The sequence below is a fragment of the Corylus avellana genome, chromosome 7 (genome assembly GCF_965113065.1).
Source record: "Corylus avellana chromosome 7, dhCorAvel1.hap1.2, whole genome shotgun sequence".
Taxonomy (NCBI): domain Eukaryota; kingdom Viridiplantae; phylum Streptophyta; class Magnoliopsida; order Fagales; family Betulaceae; genus Corylus; species Corylus avellana.
In genome coordinates this window covers 9,512,894-9,530,958 of record NC_142496.1, presented here as the reverse complement: position 1 = coordinate 9,530,958, position 18,065 = coordinate 9,512,894, and the positions used below count along the sequence as shown (strand labels likewise).

The following is an 18,065-nucleotide window of genomic DNA, read 5'->3' as shown; positions in this document are numbered from 1 at the left end:
TCCTAAATCGACCCAACATAACTTGATCTAGGCTAGCTAGACCTAACTTAATTTGGTCATCCAGACCTAGTCGAACTCAAAGAAACGAGTGCAGAGGCCATAAAGAAAAGATGCATCTACAATATATTAGCTCTTGCCACCCAGACTACTGACATTTTGTTATAGTCCGGAAATGACAAAAGTGTGTCTAAGGGAGTGGGGGCCATAGATTCAAATTTTGTTAGCCCTTGTCTCTCCCTCATCTAAAAATGAGTGGAAAACACTCTTAACAAGAGAAGGAAGTTGGGTCATTTGGAGGTGCGATCATTCTTCTAGCCAAGCATTTTTCCTTCTTCAACTTACTTTCATTCTCAGAAAAAATAATAACTTAAGCATCGAAGTGACTCGCCGCTAGACTACTAGCGAAACACTTTGATCTGTCCTTTTTCTTTATCTTGCATGTGCTCTTGATCAAGGGCTTGACATTTAACCAACTAACTCTTCACTCCTCATTCCTAGATCTATTTCTATATAAAAACGAGTTAACAACAATTAATAGGGGAAAACATTAAAAGAGGAAAACTGAAAAATTAATCAAGACCATGTTGGTAAATTGTAAAAAGTGTTAATACAATCCACTGAAAAGGGGGAGTACATAAAAAGACGAAGAAAAGAACAATCGTCTTGGCCTAGGCCAAATATCATGTCAACTACAGTCGGGGATGGAACAACAACAAACGTTCGGGGCAGTAATCCTCCCAAAATTTTTTAAAATGCCCCTAAAATTATATGTTTTTATGGGACAATCTCTTTAAAATTTAATTTTTTTACCCACAACAACTTTTTTTTTTGTCTGTCCACTTTACCTAAAAGTCTAATTCCGCCATTGATAATTGTTTACATTTTTAATTGGCTCTAATGTTTAACTAATGCAAGAGGTGCACATAGCCTCCGTAAAACAAGTTGTTAATTGTTGACTATTTGGATAACTAGTCAATTGTGAAAGGATGATATTGCATTTACTTTTTTAATCAAAATATTGTCATCGTCCACAAAATAGACCCTTTCATAAATTTCAAGGGAGCTTCTTTCAAATGCTTTTTTAGCCTATGACCCAAATTGCTGTGAATCGTCATTGCCATCCAATACTACGAAACGTTGAGTTAAAATTGTAGAAAATATAAGAAAAATTGTACCTCAAAAAAAAAAAAAACTCTTGAATAGTTACAATGTTTGAGGTTGCGTACTTTATCATAGGTTGTCATTTTCGGAAATAAAAGTGGTTTACATTATAAATATCAATAGTTATCAATACTATCTTCCATAAGCACATGGGAAAAGAATGTATAAGACTATTAGATTAGCAAACTTATGTGTCATCTTTTTTATTTGCACCCTCCTTGTGCAAGCAGGTGACATTTTTCCCTCACTTTATCCATCTTATTATTGCCATTAAACATAATCCGACATCAAATCCTTTAGTTAGAGAGAATCATATTAGTGCTTTAACATGCCACATTGTTAAAAATATAGTCTAATTATTTTGGAGGAACCAATTTTAAGTATGAATAATAGGAAAAATGAATTTTACACTCCTAAAGTTTCACCCTATTTGCAATTTGACCTTTAATGTTTAAAAATTTACAATATACCCCAATAAAGTATAAAAAATTTGCAATGTGACTTATTCCCAATGGGTTTGGGGGTGGTTTCAGCCACCCCCATTTGGCCTCTTGGGGGTGCCCGAATCACCCCATTTAGCCCATTGGGGGTGGTTAGTGTCCTTTTAATATTCACTTGACATCGAACAACCCGCTCAGATGGGGGTGGCTGTAGCCACCTTTTTTTTTTTTCTTTTTTTTTTTTTTTTAGGTTTTTTCATTTGGGTATTTTTGGAATTCTATCAAAAAATATGGGGCAATTTGGAAAGTAGAGGCAAAAAAATGAACGTGCACCGCATGTACGAAATGTTCAGTCGAATTAGACGGAAATGGGTAGCGAATGGGGTACATTGCAAATTTTTGATACTTTGTGGCAGTACATTGCCAATTTTTAAACATTGGAGGCCAAATTACAAATAGAGTGAAATTTTAGGGGGTAAAGTGCATTTTCTCCATGAATAATTCTAAATACTCATCTCCTCATCCCACTCCCATACCACTAGCTTGATGAGGCAATGCCCATTATTTATTGAATTTTTTTCCTCTTGTAATAAAGGTTGATCCAATAGCTAATGGAAACTGCTACATCATTCTAGTGGTCTGAGAGTGAGAGTGCATTATTTAGTTGAAAGAGCGTGTTTTATTTTTTACTTTTTTCTGTATACCTCTTGGTCCATCATTATCATAACATTTTGATTTTTCTTTATTCTAATGCTTCATATAGCACACCTTCGAGGATACCGCAGGCGTAGAAGCCAAACGTAGTCTGGCCTATGCATCTTTGATGATGCATGTGACAAGCAATGCATGGAATGGGAGAATGCAGAGTTTGGAGATTGTCATTGGAGGTTCTTTGCATGCTTTTGCTACTTTAAAGACGCTTGATGAAGCTAGGAATTCATAATAAGGCAGTTTATAACAGAGTAATGCTATAAACTACATTTTTATCTTATAATTATCATATAGTGTAGATATGGCAGTCTCAACTAATTATTATATCAGTCCTTACAAAAAAAAAAAAACCAAGAGTTAGTTAGGATTGCCACATCAACATTGTGAGATAAAAATATAGTATATAGTATTACTCCAATTTATAGCCTATAAAATATCTATAAATTTTATCTTATTACAAAATTCTATGACCTTTCAATTTTAATATACATAATATTGAGTTTGTTCTAGGTAGTGCTGTTTTGTGAAGTGAAACACCAATTCAGAAGACTCATAACACTATTTGCCATAATAAGTCTTACCGTGAAGTGTGTTTGACAAAGAGTTCTTCTCATTTTCTTAAAACAGGGAACCTCATTTCTTCATTTATATCTCAAAAAAAAAAAAAAAAAAAAAAGGAAAAAAGAAAAAGAAAAAGAAAACTCAAAACTCATTTCTACTTGATATCTCATCAATAAATCCCTCATCATTTCTCCTAGGGGTTGGTAGATTAACCGTTTACCACCTACTAACTACATTAACTGTCCACCACCAACAGTTGATCCGTAATCGGTTAAGGATTTTTATATTGACGTCGATTTGGTTCGGTTAATCGGTATAAACATTTTTTTGTCGGCTAACTGAATTAACCAATAATAAATATTTTTTTAGTAGAATGATGATTACAAAGGCATTAACTAGGTTTTTTTAGTAGAACATATTAGTTGGTGGATTTTAGGACCAATTTATTAGTAGAACATATGTATGGTGGACTCTTACTGTATTAATTAATTGGCACATTTAAAATTTGTTTGGTTCAATAAGCTATTTTAGCTCAAAAAAACAATTTAAGCCCCAAAACAATCAATTTTTTGCCCAATAAAAAAATCACACGGTTAACCGATTAACAGAACCGATTTTAACCGAAATATCCGTTTAACCGAAACTTTCGAAATAAATCCTTATCGAAATATAATCGGTGAATTAACTTATTTAACCGACAATTTCGGTTTACCGAACCGAAAATGGCTCTACCAAACCGAGCCAAACTGATACCAATTGTGTTTACTACTTGTGTACTTGAAGCTTTTTGTTTTTGGTGAGAATGTATTACAAGTTCAATGGATTATGTCTCGGATTTAAAACCCATAGGGTCTGTTAGCCATATACCTATAAAAATGTATTTATTGCCTCAAAATCCATAAATGAAAACCTGAGCTTTACCTGAGTTGATCGTGGGAGCCTATATTGCAAGTACTTGACATGTCAATACACAATTTCCACGCCAACCATAGTCAAATTTAAGTGTTTAGTGACTGACGTGGTAAGTATCAAGTAAACTATCACATCTGTTAATAAAAAAAAAATAAAAATAAAAAAATAAAAATTGTAATAAAAGCTTTATTACTACAAACTTTATTAAAAAGGCTTACCACATAAATTATTGTGGTTGCAACACTTTTGTAAGAAGTTCATAAACTTGAGCTATTCTCCAAACATGCTTCTCTGTATGATACATGACAAAAGGAATTTAGGAGAAAAAGAAATGAAAAAGGAAAGAAAAGAAAGGGATTGAGTCACACAATCCAAAAAAAATGGGAGATTTGTTAGAGTCTCACTACCAGAAAGAAAGACTCGACTGTTATTTCTTGTTCTTCATGTTATTCGTGTTCTTGAAGAAGTTGAAGTTCTTCAGGAATTAATTTATACATTAGATATTCTCTTTGATGACAGAACATGACTGTGAATGTGGTCTTACAAAATTATTCAAAAAAGCTAGAGAATAACTAGAAGCAAAAGTTTGAGAGAAAATATTGAGGAATTGATTTCTACATTAGATATTCTTTTTGATTACTGAACATGACTGTGAATGTGGTCTCATAAATTATTCTCAAGAACTAAAGAATAACTAGAAGCAAAAGTTTGAGAGAAAATATTTTTCTCTCTTGTATATTTCTCTCAACACTCTTTTGTGTCTATTGAATTGTAATTTTGCTTCTCATAAATTATTCTCAAGAACTAAAGAATAACTAGAAGCAAAAGTTTGAGAGAAAATATTTTTCTCTCTTGTATATTTCTCTCAACACTCTTTTGTATCTATTGAATTGTAATTTTGCTTCTCAATAGCACCCCTATTTATAAATTTGAGAATACTTAGAGTGGTAAGAAAAGAATTTCTAAAATCCTTAGGAAACTAGGATCACAACTCCTAGTAGAATAGGAGTTATGGTCACAAGGGGATAACCCTTTGTGACCACCGACCATTTTCTAGAAGCCCAAGGCTTTGGGCTTGGGTTTTATCCCATTGGCCTAATGCTCTTCTATTTCTGCTTAACCCTACAGGATTAAATTTTGAGTGTCAAGCTCTTGCCGAAGCCTATAGCTCTTTTTGATTCCTAAGCCCAACTTCCTCTTCAAATAATTTAGCCACTTAGATAATAAATCTTTTGGACAATGTTTTATTAAAATAAAACAACCTAAATAAATAAATATATAACTGAGGCCCTAAACCAATAGTTAGCATCTCAAAGAGGGACCTAAAGAAAAAAATACAATGAGCTCCAATAGGGATGTGACCCTGTCTCCCTTGACATGTCACACGAAATTATTAATCACAATTAATTCTACTATATAATTGTGACAGTATTAATTTGTGTTTTCAATTTAAATGAATTAATCTCTATAAAGTACTTACTTATTAATATTACCCCTCCATGAAATCATTTCGTAGTTGAACCAAAGTCCATGATCACTTTGTTCACTACCTCTTTTCTTTGAGTAAATGATTTAATTACATAATTATCCTTGTGAACCCTATAAGACTCAATCTCATCTTGTATATATATAAGTTTTAGTAAATCCCATTGAAACACTCAAGTTCGAACTTCAGAAATACAAAATGACCTCCAAATGACTTGAAATTTTCTAGTCTTGAAACGCCCCGAAAATTAATTAACAAGTAATTAACTTCACAGTTCGTCTCTCAGCCTTATCCCGCAAGGAACAAGACTCAGGGATCTCTATTCTTCAAAAGATTATACTAAACAGCAAAAACATTAAGATTCTATCCACATTAATCACAACAACCAGAGTATCTACCAAGAATAATCACGGTAATTGAAATCATAATATACATATCATCGTTAGAAGAGATCCATGCTATACCTTAATATACAAGCATCCATCAAAACTTTTAAGTCTACAGCATCACCCAAAAGTACCTAGTTACCATGAGCACCTGTCTAATCTCGCAATAAGTCCTCAAGTATCACCCAAATCAAGTCTTATGCTTCGCAGTGTCTATCTTCTGTTAAACTATCTATAACAGCACGAGTATACGTATGGGAGAAAATAAGTAAAGAATACAAGGGTAAGTCCAACGACTTAGTGAGTATAAATGCACATGATGTACTCGTCATTAAATGGTGAACTCAGTTGTTTATAAATCACATGCAGCATTATGAGGTGACAGTTTATAATAGATACAATATAGATATAGTATATGTTGTAATATGAGAATCATGCCATAGTTCAAATTGTATGGTTTACGTGAGATATTTATCCTTCCTGGCAGGGTTAATGCCGTCCTGAAGGACCTGTAATACAATACCGGTACCCCGGATATTGTAAGCTATTGTCCATCACTAGCAGGCCGACAGAGTTCGACTTTGGGTGGCTCACGCTACTAATGATGTCCGTCCTGTAGTGACCAACCAATCAAACATGGCTACGCTAGTCATGAATAACCATTGGATCCAAGGCCCATATAAACACACACATTTAACCATAGAGTTAACTTGTATAGTAAGCCCATGGCTGTTATCTCGCACGTACTGGTGTAACATGTCATACGATGCAATTAATTTTATCCGTCTTTTATATGCATGCTTTTATAAGTCTCATCATTTAATTATCTTGTTAATCAACATACGTTTCCACAAAATAGAGTTCACAGTAATCTAAAATGTATTTCATGATAGTTATAAATATGCATGTTTCATATATACAAAATAGTCGTGCAATGCAGGAAAAGTAACAGGTATTCATATGAGTTTGTACTCACTTGTGTCGTAAGGCTTCTTCATAAAATCCTCTTGAGGCTCCACAACCTTGAAATCTAAGAAGAGACCAATCATTAGTTTTAAACTCAAGCAAAAGCAAGCCTTAGACCTAAATATGTCCAGCACAGACTTTTTGCCTGATAATCGAACATTCAGTCAAAGAGGAGTGAACATTTGACCACTACATCGAACTTTCGGACAGAGAGGTGCGAATGTTCGGTGCTAGGCAGAAAACCCATTTCAAACCAAAAATCCATTAAACCACCTCTAAGCAAGTCCTAAGGCCTTATCATTATCCCTAATAGAATCCAAATCCAAAATAACATCTCCATGCAAAAGAAAATATGTCTAATATCATCAAAATGTTAACCCAAGATTAAGGCCAATAACTAGGGGTGTCAAAAAATACCGGGAAGCCGGAACCCGAACCGGAACCGGAAAACCGGGGAACCGGTTCCGCTTCCAGTTGAAAAAAACCAAAAACCGGGAACCCCGATTCATGTTCCCGTTTTTGGCACCCAGTTATAACCGAGTAACGGGGAACTAGGGTAGCGGTTATATATATGTAATTATAAATTAATTTTTTTTAGTTTAGGTTTAGGTTTAGCCGTTTAGCACTTCATTTCACAACTTCAGTACTCTCTCCCAATATTCTGCCTCTTTCTCTTCGGTCTTGTCTCTCTCCCTTAGTCAGTCAAAGAGAAATCCATCCATGATTTCACTGTCAAGGTATTGTTTTTGTCTTCAATCCAATCTCGAAAACCCCATCACATCGTCTTCTTTTTTGAATTTTTTGCAACTTGGATCTTTTTTCGATGGTAAAATCTGCAAGATGAGAAGGGTAAGTGGAACTCAGCATTTATGAAGGGAAGGTCCTTCTTGTGGCCAACGTTGCTTCCAAATGGTTCTTCACCTTTCCTTAATTTGCTTCTTTGGGATTTTGTTTTTTATGATTTGGGTTTGAATTCAGTTAACTAATTTATATAGGTTGGTTGATTTTGAATGAACAGTGGATTTACAGATATGAACTACACCCAAATGACTGAGCTTTACAACAAATACAAGGACAAAGGTTTGTAAAAAGCATTTGTAGGATACGAACTACACCCAACATCAAAATATTGCTGTAAAAATGCCTTAATTTTATTTTTTGGGATTGTGAAAAAATACAATTTTTTTAAAAAACCGGTTACTCAGTTCGGATAACTGGGTACAAATTGAAACCGGATGGTTAACCGGCGCCCTGTTTTCAGGTTTCGATTTCCCAAAACCAATAACCGGGGTACCCCGGTTCTGGTTCCCACTTTTGGCCAATAACCGGAAACCGGGACCAGGTTGACACCCCTACCGATAACATAACTAGAAGCTCAAAACTATTAACTAAGCTAACTATGAAAAGCACTTAAACAACATAACAACTAAGAAAGGAACAAGCTAGGATTAGAAGATTACCTTCATGAAGCAAAACCTTTTAGAAATCTCTCATCCTCCTTCGAAAACTGTCACTCACACTCAAACAGAAGTTCTGCAAGGCAAAAGGGGTAGAATGAGGCTTAAAGGTCGAGTAGGTAGGGGTATTTATAAGGCTGAAGAAGTTGTGGCACTACTGTGACAGTTCAGCAAGTCACCAAATGTTCAATACTTAGGGTCGAATGTCCGGTGTACTGTTACACAATGGTTCAAATGTTTGGTCATTACCGAGTGGTTCGATGTGCTTTGGGTCGAACATTAGGTGTACTTTTTGTCGAACGTTCGGTGCTGGTCTTTCTGTCGAACGTTTGGTACTTGTATTTCTGTCAAATGTTCGATGTCTTTTTGTTGAACGTTCGGTCCTTCCGAATGAATGTTGAAAGGTAACTATTTCAGCGGTTTGACTCACTGTGCAATGTTTAGTAAAACAGGCAAAACGTTTGCTACAGCTCTTGGAATTGCTCATACGACCCCATTCCGAAAAGCTCTTTCCGAGATGAACGTCATGATATCCATTCCAATATTTTTTAGTGTCTTCTTGGGATTCAAAAATATAATATTTCCCTCTTAAGACCGTGTTTCTAATACTTTCTCGTCCTTTAGGAATTATTTATTAACCTTCACACCATAATTAATCCCATACTCATTTTCCTAATAATTTCATTTGGTTACCATGTATTTACAGAAAGGGATAAGGATAAGGATGAGTTGATTCTTCAGTACTATAGGCATCAAACATTCGGTGTAATAGTAAAATCTTTAAAAAGTCTAAGGTCTTACACTTTACCAAATGAGAACTAACCCTAGCATCCTTAAATCATAGTTAGAGTGTACTTAACCGAAATGATACCTTAAATCATATTCCCCTTTTGGGGTATTACAAGAAATGATAATGAAAATCTAGATTTTAGTTTATGTCATGATGTTCTGATGACGAGATGATAATGATCTAGGAATCTAGGATTTCATGAGAGCGACTGCAAGAAAGTCATGACAAACTGCTAGGATTTCATTGCTTTCTAGCTGAGATCGTCTTGACGTCCTCATGAAGAGATCTTGATGAAGAATGGCCAAGAGCTTCAATATCACTTCGTCATGACAGGAATTTAACGTTGTCATGATGAAATCTCATAGAGAGATAAGTCTTGGAACTTGCCACTTTCGTTACGACGGAATCCTAACAAGATACTGACAAAACAAAATAGAAGCTTCAAGAACATTCAGCCATTTCGTCATGACAGAATACTGATGTCTTCATGACGAAACCAAACAAAGAGTGTACAACCTCTCTAACCAAAACCATGAGAACCTCGTCATGATGGTTTACCGAACGAAACACCACTAAGAGCTTTAAACTAATTTTGTCAGTAGTTCGTCATGATGATTTCATGACAAAACTTCACAGAGAACAACAATACACATAAATCAACTCCTAGAGATTCCAGAGAGCACATACAAAAGATAACCAAGGAATACACACCGAATAAGGCCAAAATATTAAACCTAACAATTACCATCCTCCGCCCATTGTAGTTCAGCCGCCACGCCTTGGCTAGACGTCCACTACCCAGTGCCGCCGAAGCTTCCACTAGCCATGAATGACCTAGCAACACCATCTCCGGCCTCACACGGCATCTTCTCTGGCTTGGAGGTGTGCCATGCTTGGTGGAGCAACGTGAGTGTAGTAGCTGTGCAAGGTGCTATAAATTAGGATAAGAGTTTGAAGAAAAAGAAAACATGGGTGCTATTTGTTACCTAATTTATAGCACCCATGTTTGAAGGATAAGGTGCTATTTGTTACCCCTATTTGCTATTTGAATGTGCATCTATTTCTACTCTAGCTTAGGAATATGATATGCTGGTTTAAGTGTCAAATTTGGTTCTGTTTGGTTACGGGATTAAGGTAATCCTTATCCCAGTTCACTATAATTTGCGAATAGGATATTTTTGTAAGATGAAAAAAAAAATTAGAAAAAAGGAAGTAAGAAAACCAAGAAAAATATAGATATACTTATATATATTGGTTAAAAAAATAAAAATAAAATAAAATAAAATAAAAAATAAAAAGCTAAGTTGCCCATATTTTGGCCCTTTGTTGGCCTAGTTATTTGGTCTTTTGCTGGTTTTTTGTTGACCCAAACCCATCTTTTAACCTTTGTGGTATTGTTTAAAACACATGACCATTTTAGCCACAATTGACTTTCATTTTGGCCCATAGTTGGATTTCTTTTGGCCTATTGTTATTAAAGGCCCATCTTTGATCACTATCGCCGATCACCTCCAGTCACCGCTTTCAGCTGCCATCAACTCCGATCTTTGCCGCACCCTACCATTTCCAAACAAAAAAAATAATAAAAAAATAAATAAACTCAACCTTTCAGAACCTTCCACCTTGAGTTTGAGGAGATTTTTTTTTTTTTTTTTTTTTGAGGAGAATCTTTCATATTCATTCATTGAAAAAAGATCAAGAGCATAAAAATCTTTACAATTAGGTCTTATTTATGACTTCAACATCGGCTAACCAATATCCAAACTTTAGTTATAGAACAGATTTGCTCCAGGCAAACTCAATCTAATACATAGGTCCATATTCCCAACTTTTATTTCTCCGGCCATGGGAGCAAAACCCTCATATAAGGAGAAGTGAAACCATTATTTTAAAAAATAAATAAAAAATAAAAAATCACACACACACAATAAAAAACCAACAAACAGCTACAACAACTGGACTGAGGGAGGCGAAGCACACTGGCTAGCGTGTGGTGGATGAGATGGATCCATTTTGCGCTGATGGGCAACAAAGGAGCCGGGAAGCACGGTGGGTTGGCGCGTGGCTGAGCAAAAATAGTTGAAGAGACTAGATCTAGATTTGAAAAACTAGATTTAAAGCCCAACCGATTCCAATGAGGTCAAGAGCGGCGCAACACGGTGGAAGGTGGACAGAGATAGCGCAACATAAGCAAATGGATGGCTAGAGTAACTGAACTGGTCAGAAAAACCAAAAAATAAATAAATTGAAAAAAGTAAGGAAAAAAATAAGGAGGAGAGGGGGACCAAAGGAAAGAATAGGGGAGTACAGGGAGGGGAAAGCTCCCTACTCCCCCACAATTTTTTTTTCTCTCTAGGGCCAGCTCAATCGTTACTTAATTGTTTGAGGAGATGTTAAAGTATATTTGAATGACCATAAAGTTAGGGATCTGATGAGGTATTACCTTTGATGAAGATTAGATTAGCCTAACTTGGGATTTAATGATGATTTGATTAGATTGAATCACCTTAAATTAAGGGATTTAATTAAGACTATATATATTTCATGTGTAAGCTATATAAATAGACCATCTTGTATTGTAAACTTATGAATGAATAAGATCAAAATGTATAGCCTTTTAGACTTTATTCTGTGGACGTAAGTCATAGACCGAACAACTTAAAATTCTAATGTTTTATTTTATTTTATTTTTGCTATTTGTTTATATTTTTTTACTTGATTTAAATTTCTTTCAAACCATATGGTAGCCAATAAAAGATATAAACAAGATAAAGGCTTGAACACCACAGAATAAATCAAAACGTTATCACGAACTAATCTGACAAGGTCTTGTAACAGAAACGTCCATGTCTATATGATAAAAGTATTGGAAGCCGTTAAATTATCATTTATTCTAACAATTTATTTGATTTATACTTTAATATTTTCTTTCATATCCGAGCTTAAATTCTTTCTTAATTAATATGGAAAAAATGCAAAATCAGTGCAAGTGATTTACTTGATTTGCAATTAGCTCAATGTGATATCAAAATAAACTTAAAGGTCCCTAAGGTATGTCAAAAAAATAATTTAGTCCCTATAATCAAATTTATTTCACTGACTTATTAGATTCTGATAGCGTGAAATATCAAAGCCAATACAATTGTGACATTTGTCTTATTTAAGTCAGTGTCACACTAACGGAATCTGTTAAATTAGTTTAAAGAATTTGATTGTAGGAACTAAATTGATTTCTTGGAATACTACATGGACTAATTTTGTATTTTTTTTCCTAATTAATAAGGCCCAACACATATATAGAGTACTAATTAAATTGAAATTGTAGGTGAACAATAGAAACAAAGTTCGAACTCATGAACTTTCTTCTAATTTAATTATTAAATCCCACCAAAGTGAAAGCAGAATATATATAGTAGTGTTTGTACATAGCAATTGAAGACAAACAATTAAACCACCAAAATTGCTAGACACCGATGCTTCATTCGCAAGCTTTAACAATCATACAAGATTCAATATCGTTGTGGTTGGATAGGAGCTTCAAAGGTCTCTCGCCATGACTTTCATTGCTACTGCCAAACTCTTGTACGTCCAATATCTCAACTCTTCGGTTAGTATGCTTCCTTATTTTGATTGCCACATCTTGTGGGATAAATTTACCACAAACGCTCACTCGGCCCTGGTTCTTCTCTATTGAATGAAACTCCAACTCTATAATAAAGCAACAGATATGGAGTTCATTAATATAATCAAACTATCGCTCTATTTGTTTCGACATAAAATGCCTGTTGGAAAAAGTTTTTCCTATTTTTCAGTGTTTGGTAGGACCGAAAACATTTTTGGTTTACTAAGAAAACATCATTTCAGCTGCGTAAGATTGTTTTTTTTTTTTCATACAATATTTTTCGAGTTTGAATTTCTCCTTCTCACACGTACTCTCTCTCACAAATCATGCTTCGTCGCCGCCAGAAGTCACCAAAATCCTCCACCGAAGTTTCCAACCATTCTTGATTTTTTGTATGAGTCAGACGCCGAAAAATGTTTTTAAGATTTCGTTGAAAACATTTGCTAACAGAAAACATTTTACTTGAAACAAACGGATTGGGTGATGAAAATTTCACCTTGGATGTTAAGAAGGGCTGTCCTTACTTTTCTGTAACAACCATTGCAGTCAATGTTGATCCTCATGACCATGCAGCAAAACTGCCACGTTAAAGGAAAAATTAGAAGAATTGCAATGGAAAACTGAAAACTAACAGCAAATCTTTTGCGGGGAAAGATTGGAGGTTGCCTTTTCTTTCATGAAACACACGAAAGAGATCGATCTACAGAGACGTCGTTTGAGAACATGAAAATGCTTTTAATGGAAGACAGAAAAAGTAGTGGATATTAAAAGGAAAGGGTTTAGAGAATAAAAAGGATCATGGCTCATGAGCTGGTTGTTCCAATAATCATTTATAGGAATTCTTCTCTTTAGTTTAGCATCTGATTCTCCCAATGCAAACTTCCTTTGATTGTTTTTGGATATTAATTTAAACAATGCGCCAGCAGAGAGCATCCTTTTCTTGTTTTAGGAGGCTCCTGTGCAAACAGATCAAAGGCATCACTTTTTGCATAGACTTCTCCAAATAAAAAAAAGAGAATGCGAAATAACACCTGTTCTCCCGTGCCTTTTACTTGGCATATTTGATATAAATTTTTAGTAGAACTCATCATTGAAAACCCGCTTGTAAGGACGGGATTCCTAGGAACTTATCGTAGTTGCTATAGCATGGCGGCACACAAACTAGCTTGTAGATGCTTGCAATTGATTTGACCTCAATATTTTTTAAGATTCCAAATCTTGTTTTCTTCTTCATCTTTATGAAAATCACAAGCATAAAGATGAACGTAGGGCTACTTATATAAGATACCATTCCAGACAAATCCACAATGTAGGACAGTAAATTCCTTACAGGAAAACAAGGAATATTTATCCCCAAGAATAGAAACTATTTGCTAATTATTCTTCTGAAAATTAGACAGCTTCCATATAGCTTTTCATTTGTTTTATATTAATCAAATGGAAAAAACATCAAATAAAACACAACTTATTGTATGATAAGTACACTGAAATAACCCCATGTAGCCATTTCTTTTTTTTCTCCTCTCAGTAGAGAATTAAAGGGTCTTACTTAAATGCTATTAAGTTTTCAGAAATACATAGTTGAGATGTCTGATAAACTGCCAATTATTATCATGATGCTTTAATACTTTTCAATTCAATTTACACGTACACCCTTAGAAAACAAATTTGCCTAGTGTTTTCATTCTCTCTGGAAAGAAAACCGTGCACTCCTTCAGGCTTTCAAGATAGTTTTCTGAGAGATCATCATCTAATGAAAGGTTTTCGAGTAATTGTCACCTTCTTCTCCAATATATTCACCTGCACAGACTCCATATCTGCAGAAGAATAAATTTTCACAAATTTATTAATTAGTTTCAATATTATGAAACTTTGATGCAGAACAATATATTAATGTTGTTACTATTGTATAAGTAATTTGGGTAATTTGCATCGACATATATATATGAGAAAATTATATCTATTAATTTAATAGGATAATCCTCCAACAAGGCCTTATTTACCTACCACCAACTTTTGAGATCATTTCAGCTACTCGCTTTTGGCACTTGACGCAATGTAAATCAGCGGCTAAAACCACATCCTGAACCTGCTTTCAATGCCAGAAGAACTCACCATTTTATTATTAGTATTATTTTTTATTTTTTTTTTTATGTTTCTGCCAAATAAATCTTATCAACATGAACATCTATGTTTCATCCAACAAGAAAAATTGAGAGAAATTCACCCCAAAGGGTCTCTCAAGCAGTAAAGGCCATGAACTTGGTGACGTCCTCGTTAGGTCTAAGGTACAAATAATTCTCTGGGACACATCCCGTCTGGGAGGCGCCTTACACGGATATGGGGTTTATTCTTCTTGAGGGTTCCCGTCATAAAAAATTTAAAAAATAAAATAAACAAAATAAACAAAATAAAAAAATAAAAAGAAAGAGAGAGAGAGAGAGAGAGAGGAAGCTAACCAGAGGCTTTGTTGTGGAACGAGCCAGACGATTTGGACGAAGTAGTAGTAACCTCACAGATTTGGTCCTTAGCCGAGCAAACTTCTTCTTCGCCCAAGAAAATGGAGGCATTCTTGTTTAATCTTCATAAACTGCATGCATGATAAACCACAAGTGGTTGATCACTCAAGTTTTACCTGCTAAACTGGACCACTTAATTTTTTAAAAGAAATCCCATTAATTAATTAATGATATTTATACTTTACAGCAAATCGATGGAGATGCAATCATGGAAGCATACAACACATAAAAGCATAATAAGTGGAGTAAGTAAAAGTCTATTGCTAAGTTGACAACGATGTCTCAACCCTAAAAAGCCTTATTGTTCAAAAAGTCTATCTGGACGGACTGCTTTCCTCATGATTTCAGGTTTTCTCCTGAAATTTCAGGCTCTAGAGTAGGCCAGGGTCTACTAAAAAGATCATATTTCGAGTTTTGAATATCGGATTAGAGTAGGCTTGGTGATAATTTATCGGTTTTTCAATAAAAAAGCTCAGAGTTTGAATTTCTTCTATCTTTGTCCTCAAATCTAATATGGTGTTTTGACAAAAATTCCTTAGATCCTTGATAGACTCAAAAGGTTTTAAGAATGATTATTTTTTCCTTGTTATTTATCTTTGCGACCCACGACGTCATGATTTATCTTTACTTTCTTCATCAATGGGATACTTGCATTTTAAGCACTTAGAGAGAAAAGTTTTATTTCGATATAATAATTGGTTGTTTTTCCACTTGATTTAATAGGGATCGATAGGTAGTTGTAGTACATATATATTTATGGAAACGCATAGAAGCACCGTTTTCTTGGATGTAGATTTTTATTTTTATTTTTTTTCCTTTTTAAGGGTGTTAATGAAACAAAACAAACATAATAGTCTTTCAATATTTGAATTAAGATAATTGAAAGAGAATAATACCTACAACGATTTTGTTGATAATATTTCTAGCTTTTTCAGAATGGTGGACCGTGGAGAGTAGTTTCCGGAATGCTCAACTTTCACGAGGCAAGTCATATTCTATCAAAGTCAGCATGCTACTTTCCAAAGGTTAAGTCATATTCTACTAAAGTCAGCACTCTCATTCAACTTAAAGGGCAATCTTTTTTGGGTGATGACGAAGATTGATGTTAGGAAAAAAACGATTGTTGTCGGGAATAGGGGATAGTGGAAGGCGATTTTTGCCGGAGATAGTGGCTGGATACACCGTCGACAGTGGGAGATAGTGGTTGTCAGCTGACTGATGACATCGGTGAACGGTGGTGGGAGACACTAGGGCAGACACCGGCTGAAGGATCTTCATGACTCCAGCGGATTTTACCTACTAAGAAAAATAATGGATTTTTAAGGTTTTTCATGTATGATATGATCATTTAATTAATTTGAGCCGATGATATATTATAATGATATGCTATTCACAAGTAGTTTTGATGGTTGGAATTGTGTTGTGATATGATTTGATCGATGCTTTATGAGTAATTGCTATGAATTTTACAAGTATTGAAATATGATAAATGTTTTGCTTTAAGATTTTACATTAAAACAGTAGCATATACATGAAAGTTAAGGAAAGATGGTTTTGCGGCATCACTACGCGCGAACACTTGTATGATTGCACAATTTTAATGATGGATTAAAGGATAATAGCCTGTATGGGTCAAGGCAATTAGCATGTATGGATCAAGGCTAGTCCATCTATATGCGTCAATGATGTTACATGTGAATGGAAATGAAATGAGTAAATGGAAGCATGCATGCCATAGTAATTTATGATGATGTTTTATGATAAGATTTATGAGGGACTTCATGCTAGACATATCAGTATGTATATGTTTTTGGATGGGACATAGAACATTTGTATATTGTTACAGTTAATCTTGTATATGCGTATAGCTGAGTTATATGATGTATATATATATATATATATGTGTGTGTGTGTGTGTGTGTGTGTGACTTAGATGGATTTAAATGTGTATATTTCCAAGTGGGAGATTGGATTGTGCACGTATATTCACAACTAACTAGTATATTTCAAGGTTTCCATATCAACAGTGTTTACTTCATCAGCTATAAAATGCTTTTAAATGCAATGTTTCGACCAGCTACAATTGTAATTGTAAAATGTAAAGTTATAGTAGAAACTGGAAAAGTTTGCTCGCTGTGAAAAATCAGTAATTTATATACTTGCTGAGACCAGGGACTCATGTATCTATTTGTGTGAAAGTGGTAACTCCACGATCGCATAAATAACGTCGTGGTTGCATGTGATTAGGGTGCTGATGAGGATCCAATAGCCACATACTTAATTGGGCTACTATAATTGAGGCCATGTGATGTCGAATGTGTTTTTTGTTAGACTTATGGGTAAGTCTAACTTTTGTATTACATCATTTTGTTATGTTTAGTGACATTCATCATGTATATGACTCATGTCAATTGTGACACTTTTGTATAGCCATTTTATTGTATGGAAAAGAAACAATGTATAATCTTTAAAAATATAGATGTTTATGAGTAATACCCCGACAAAAACACCAGTTTTTAAAGATGAATGATTTACTACAAAAACAATTAATGGTTTCATAAAACAAGGTTTTATAAACCAAAATATCAAAAGTCAAAACCCTTTATTAGTAGCCCAACCCCTTAAGCCTTTTTAAAACAAAACCCAAAACCATCCCTCAGTGACCGAATGTACGCAAGTGGACCATCCAAACGTACACACCTGACCTATAGTGCAAACATACGCTAGGGGGACCACTACGAGCGTTCGTTGACTAGTCTTTGTGCCAGTGGGAAATACCCTAGAACCTACACTTGAACCCTTGTGCTCAATATATAATAGTACCCGAACGTTCACTCAAATAGTACCCGAACATTCTCTGACAACTCTGAAAAGAAATTTTAACTCATTCTGAACCTTTTCAGAGCAAGGCACGTCCTAAGCCCCTATATAAACTGCATCCTTCGACCCTCAACCTCCACTATCTTCAGAAACCCTAATACTAGTGTGAGGAGTGCTTTGGAAAGAGAAGGAGGAGACCTTGGTGCCTTGCCATCTTCTAAAGGTAACCTCTTG

General features: G+C 34.7%; 1 protein-coding gene and 1 long non-coding RNA gene across 2 annotated transcripts; both read right to left on the bottom strand.

The window, feature by feature from the left end:
• Positions 1 to 12,338: 12,338 nt before the first annotated feature.
• LOC148584453 (heavy metal-associated isoprenylated plant protein 25-like) lies at positions 12,339 to 13,066 on the bottom strand. The gene is made up of 2 exons (XM_088518690.1): positions 12,989 to 13,066; positions 12,339 to 12,578 (listed from the first exon to the last, which is right to left on the bottom strand). Exons 1-2 carry the CDS (start codon positions 13,059 to 13,061, stop codon positions 12,349 to 12,351), a joined length of 303 nt encoding a protein of 100 aa, XP_088374816.1. The 5' UTR covers positions 13,062 to 13,066; the 3' UTR covers positions 12,339 to 12,348.
• A 998-nt stretch (positions 13,067 to 14,064) lies between these two features.
• Positions 14,065 to 15,039, bottom strand: LOC148584452 (uncharacterized). Its single transcript, XR_015912798.1, has 3 exons — positions 14,952 to 15,039; positions 14,500 to 14,581; positions 14,065 to 14,309 (listed from the first exon to the last, which is right to left on the bottom strand). It is a non-coding gene; the product is annotated as an uncharacterized LOC148584452 (long non-coding RNA).
• Between the last annotated feature and the right edge of the window lie 3,026 nt (positions 15,040 to 18,065).

Bases quoted from the DNA above. Each gene is read 5' to 3' on its own strand.
- LOC148584453 (XM_088518690.1), bottom strand. From the start codon at position 13,061: ATGGTCATGAGGATCAACATTGACTGCAATGGTTGTTACAGAAAAGTA. The intron at 12,579-12,988 runs GTGAAATTTTCA...GCTTTATTATAG, and splicing joins AGCCCTTCTTAACATCCAAG to AGTTGGAGTTTCATTCAATA.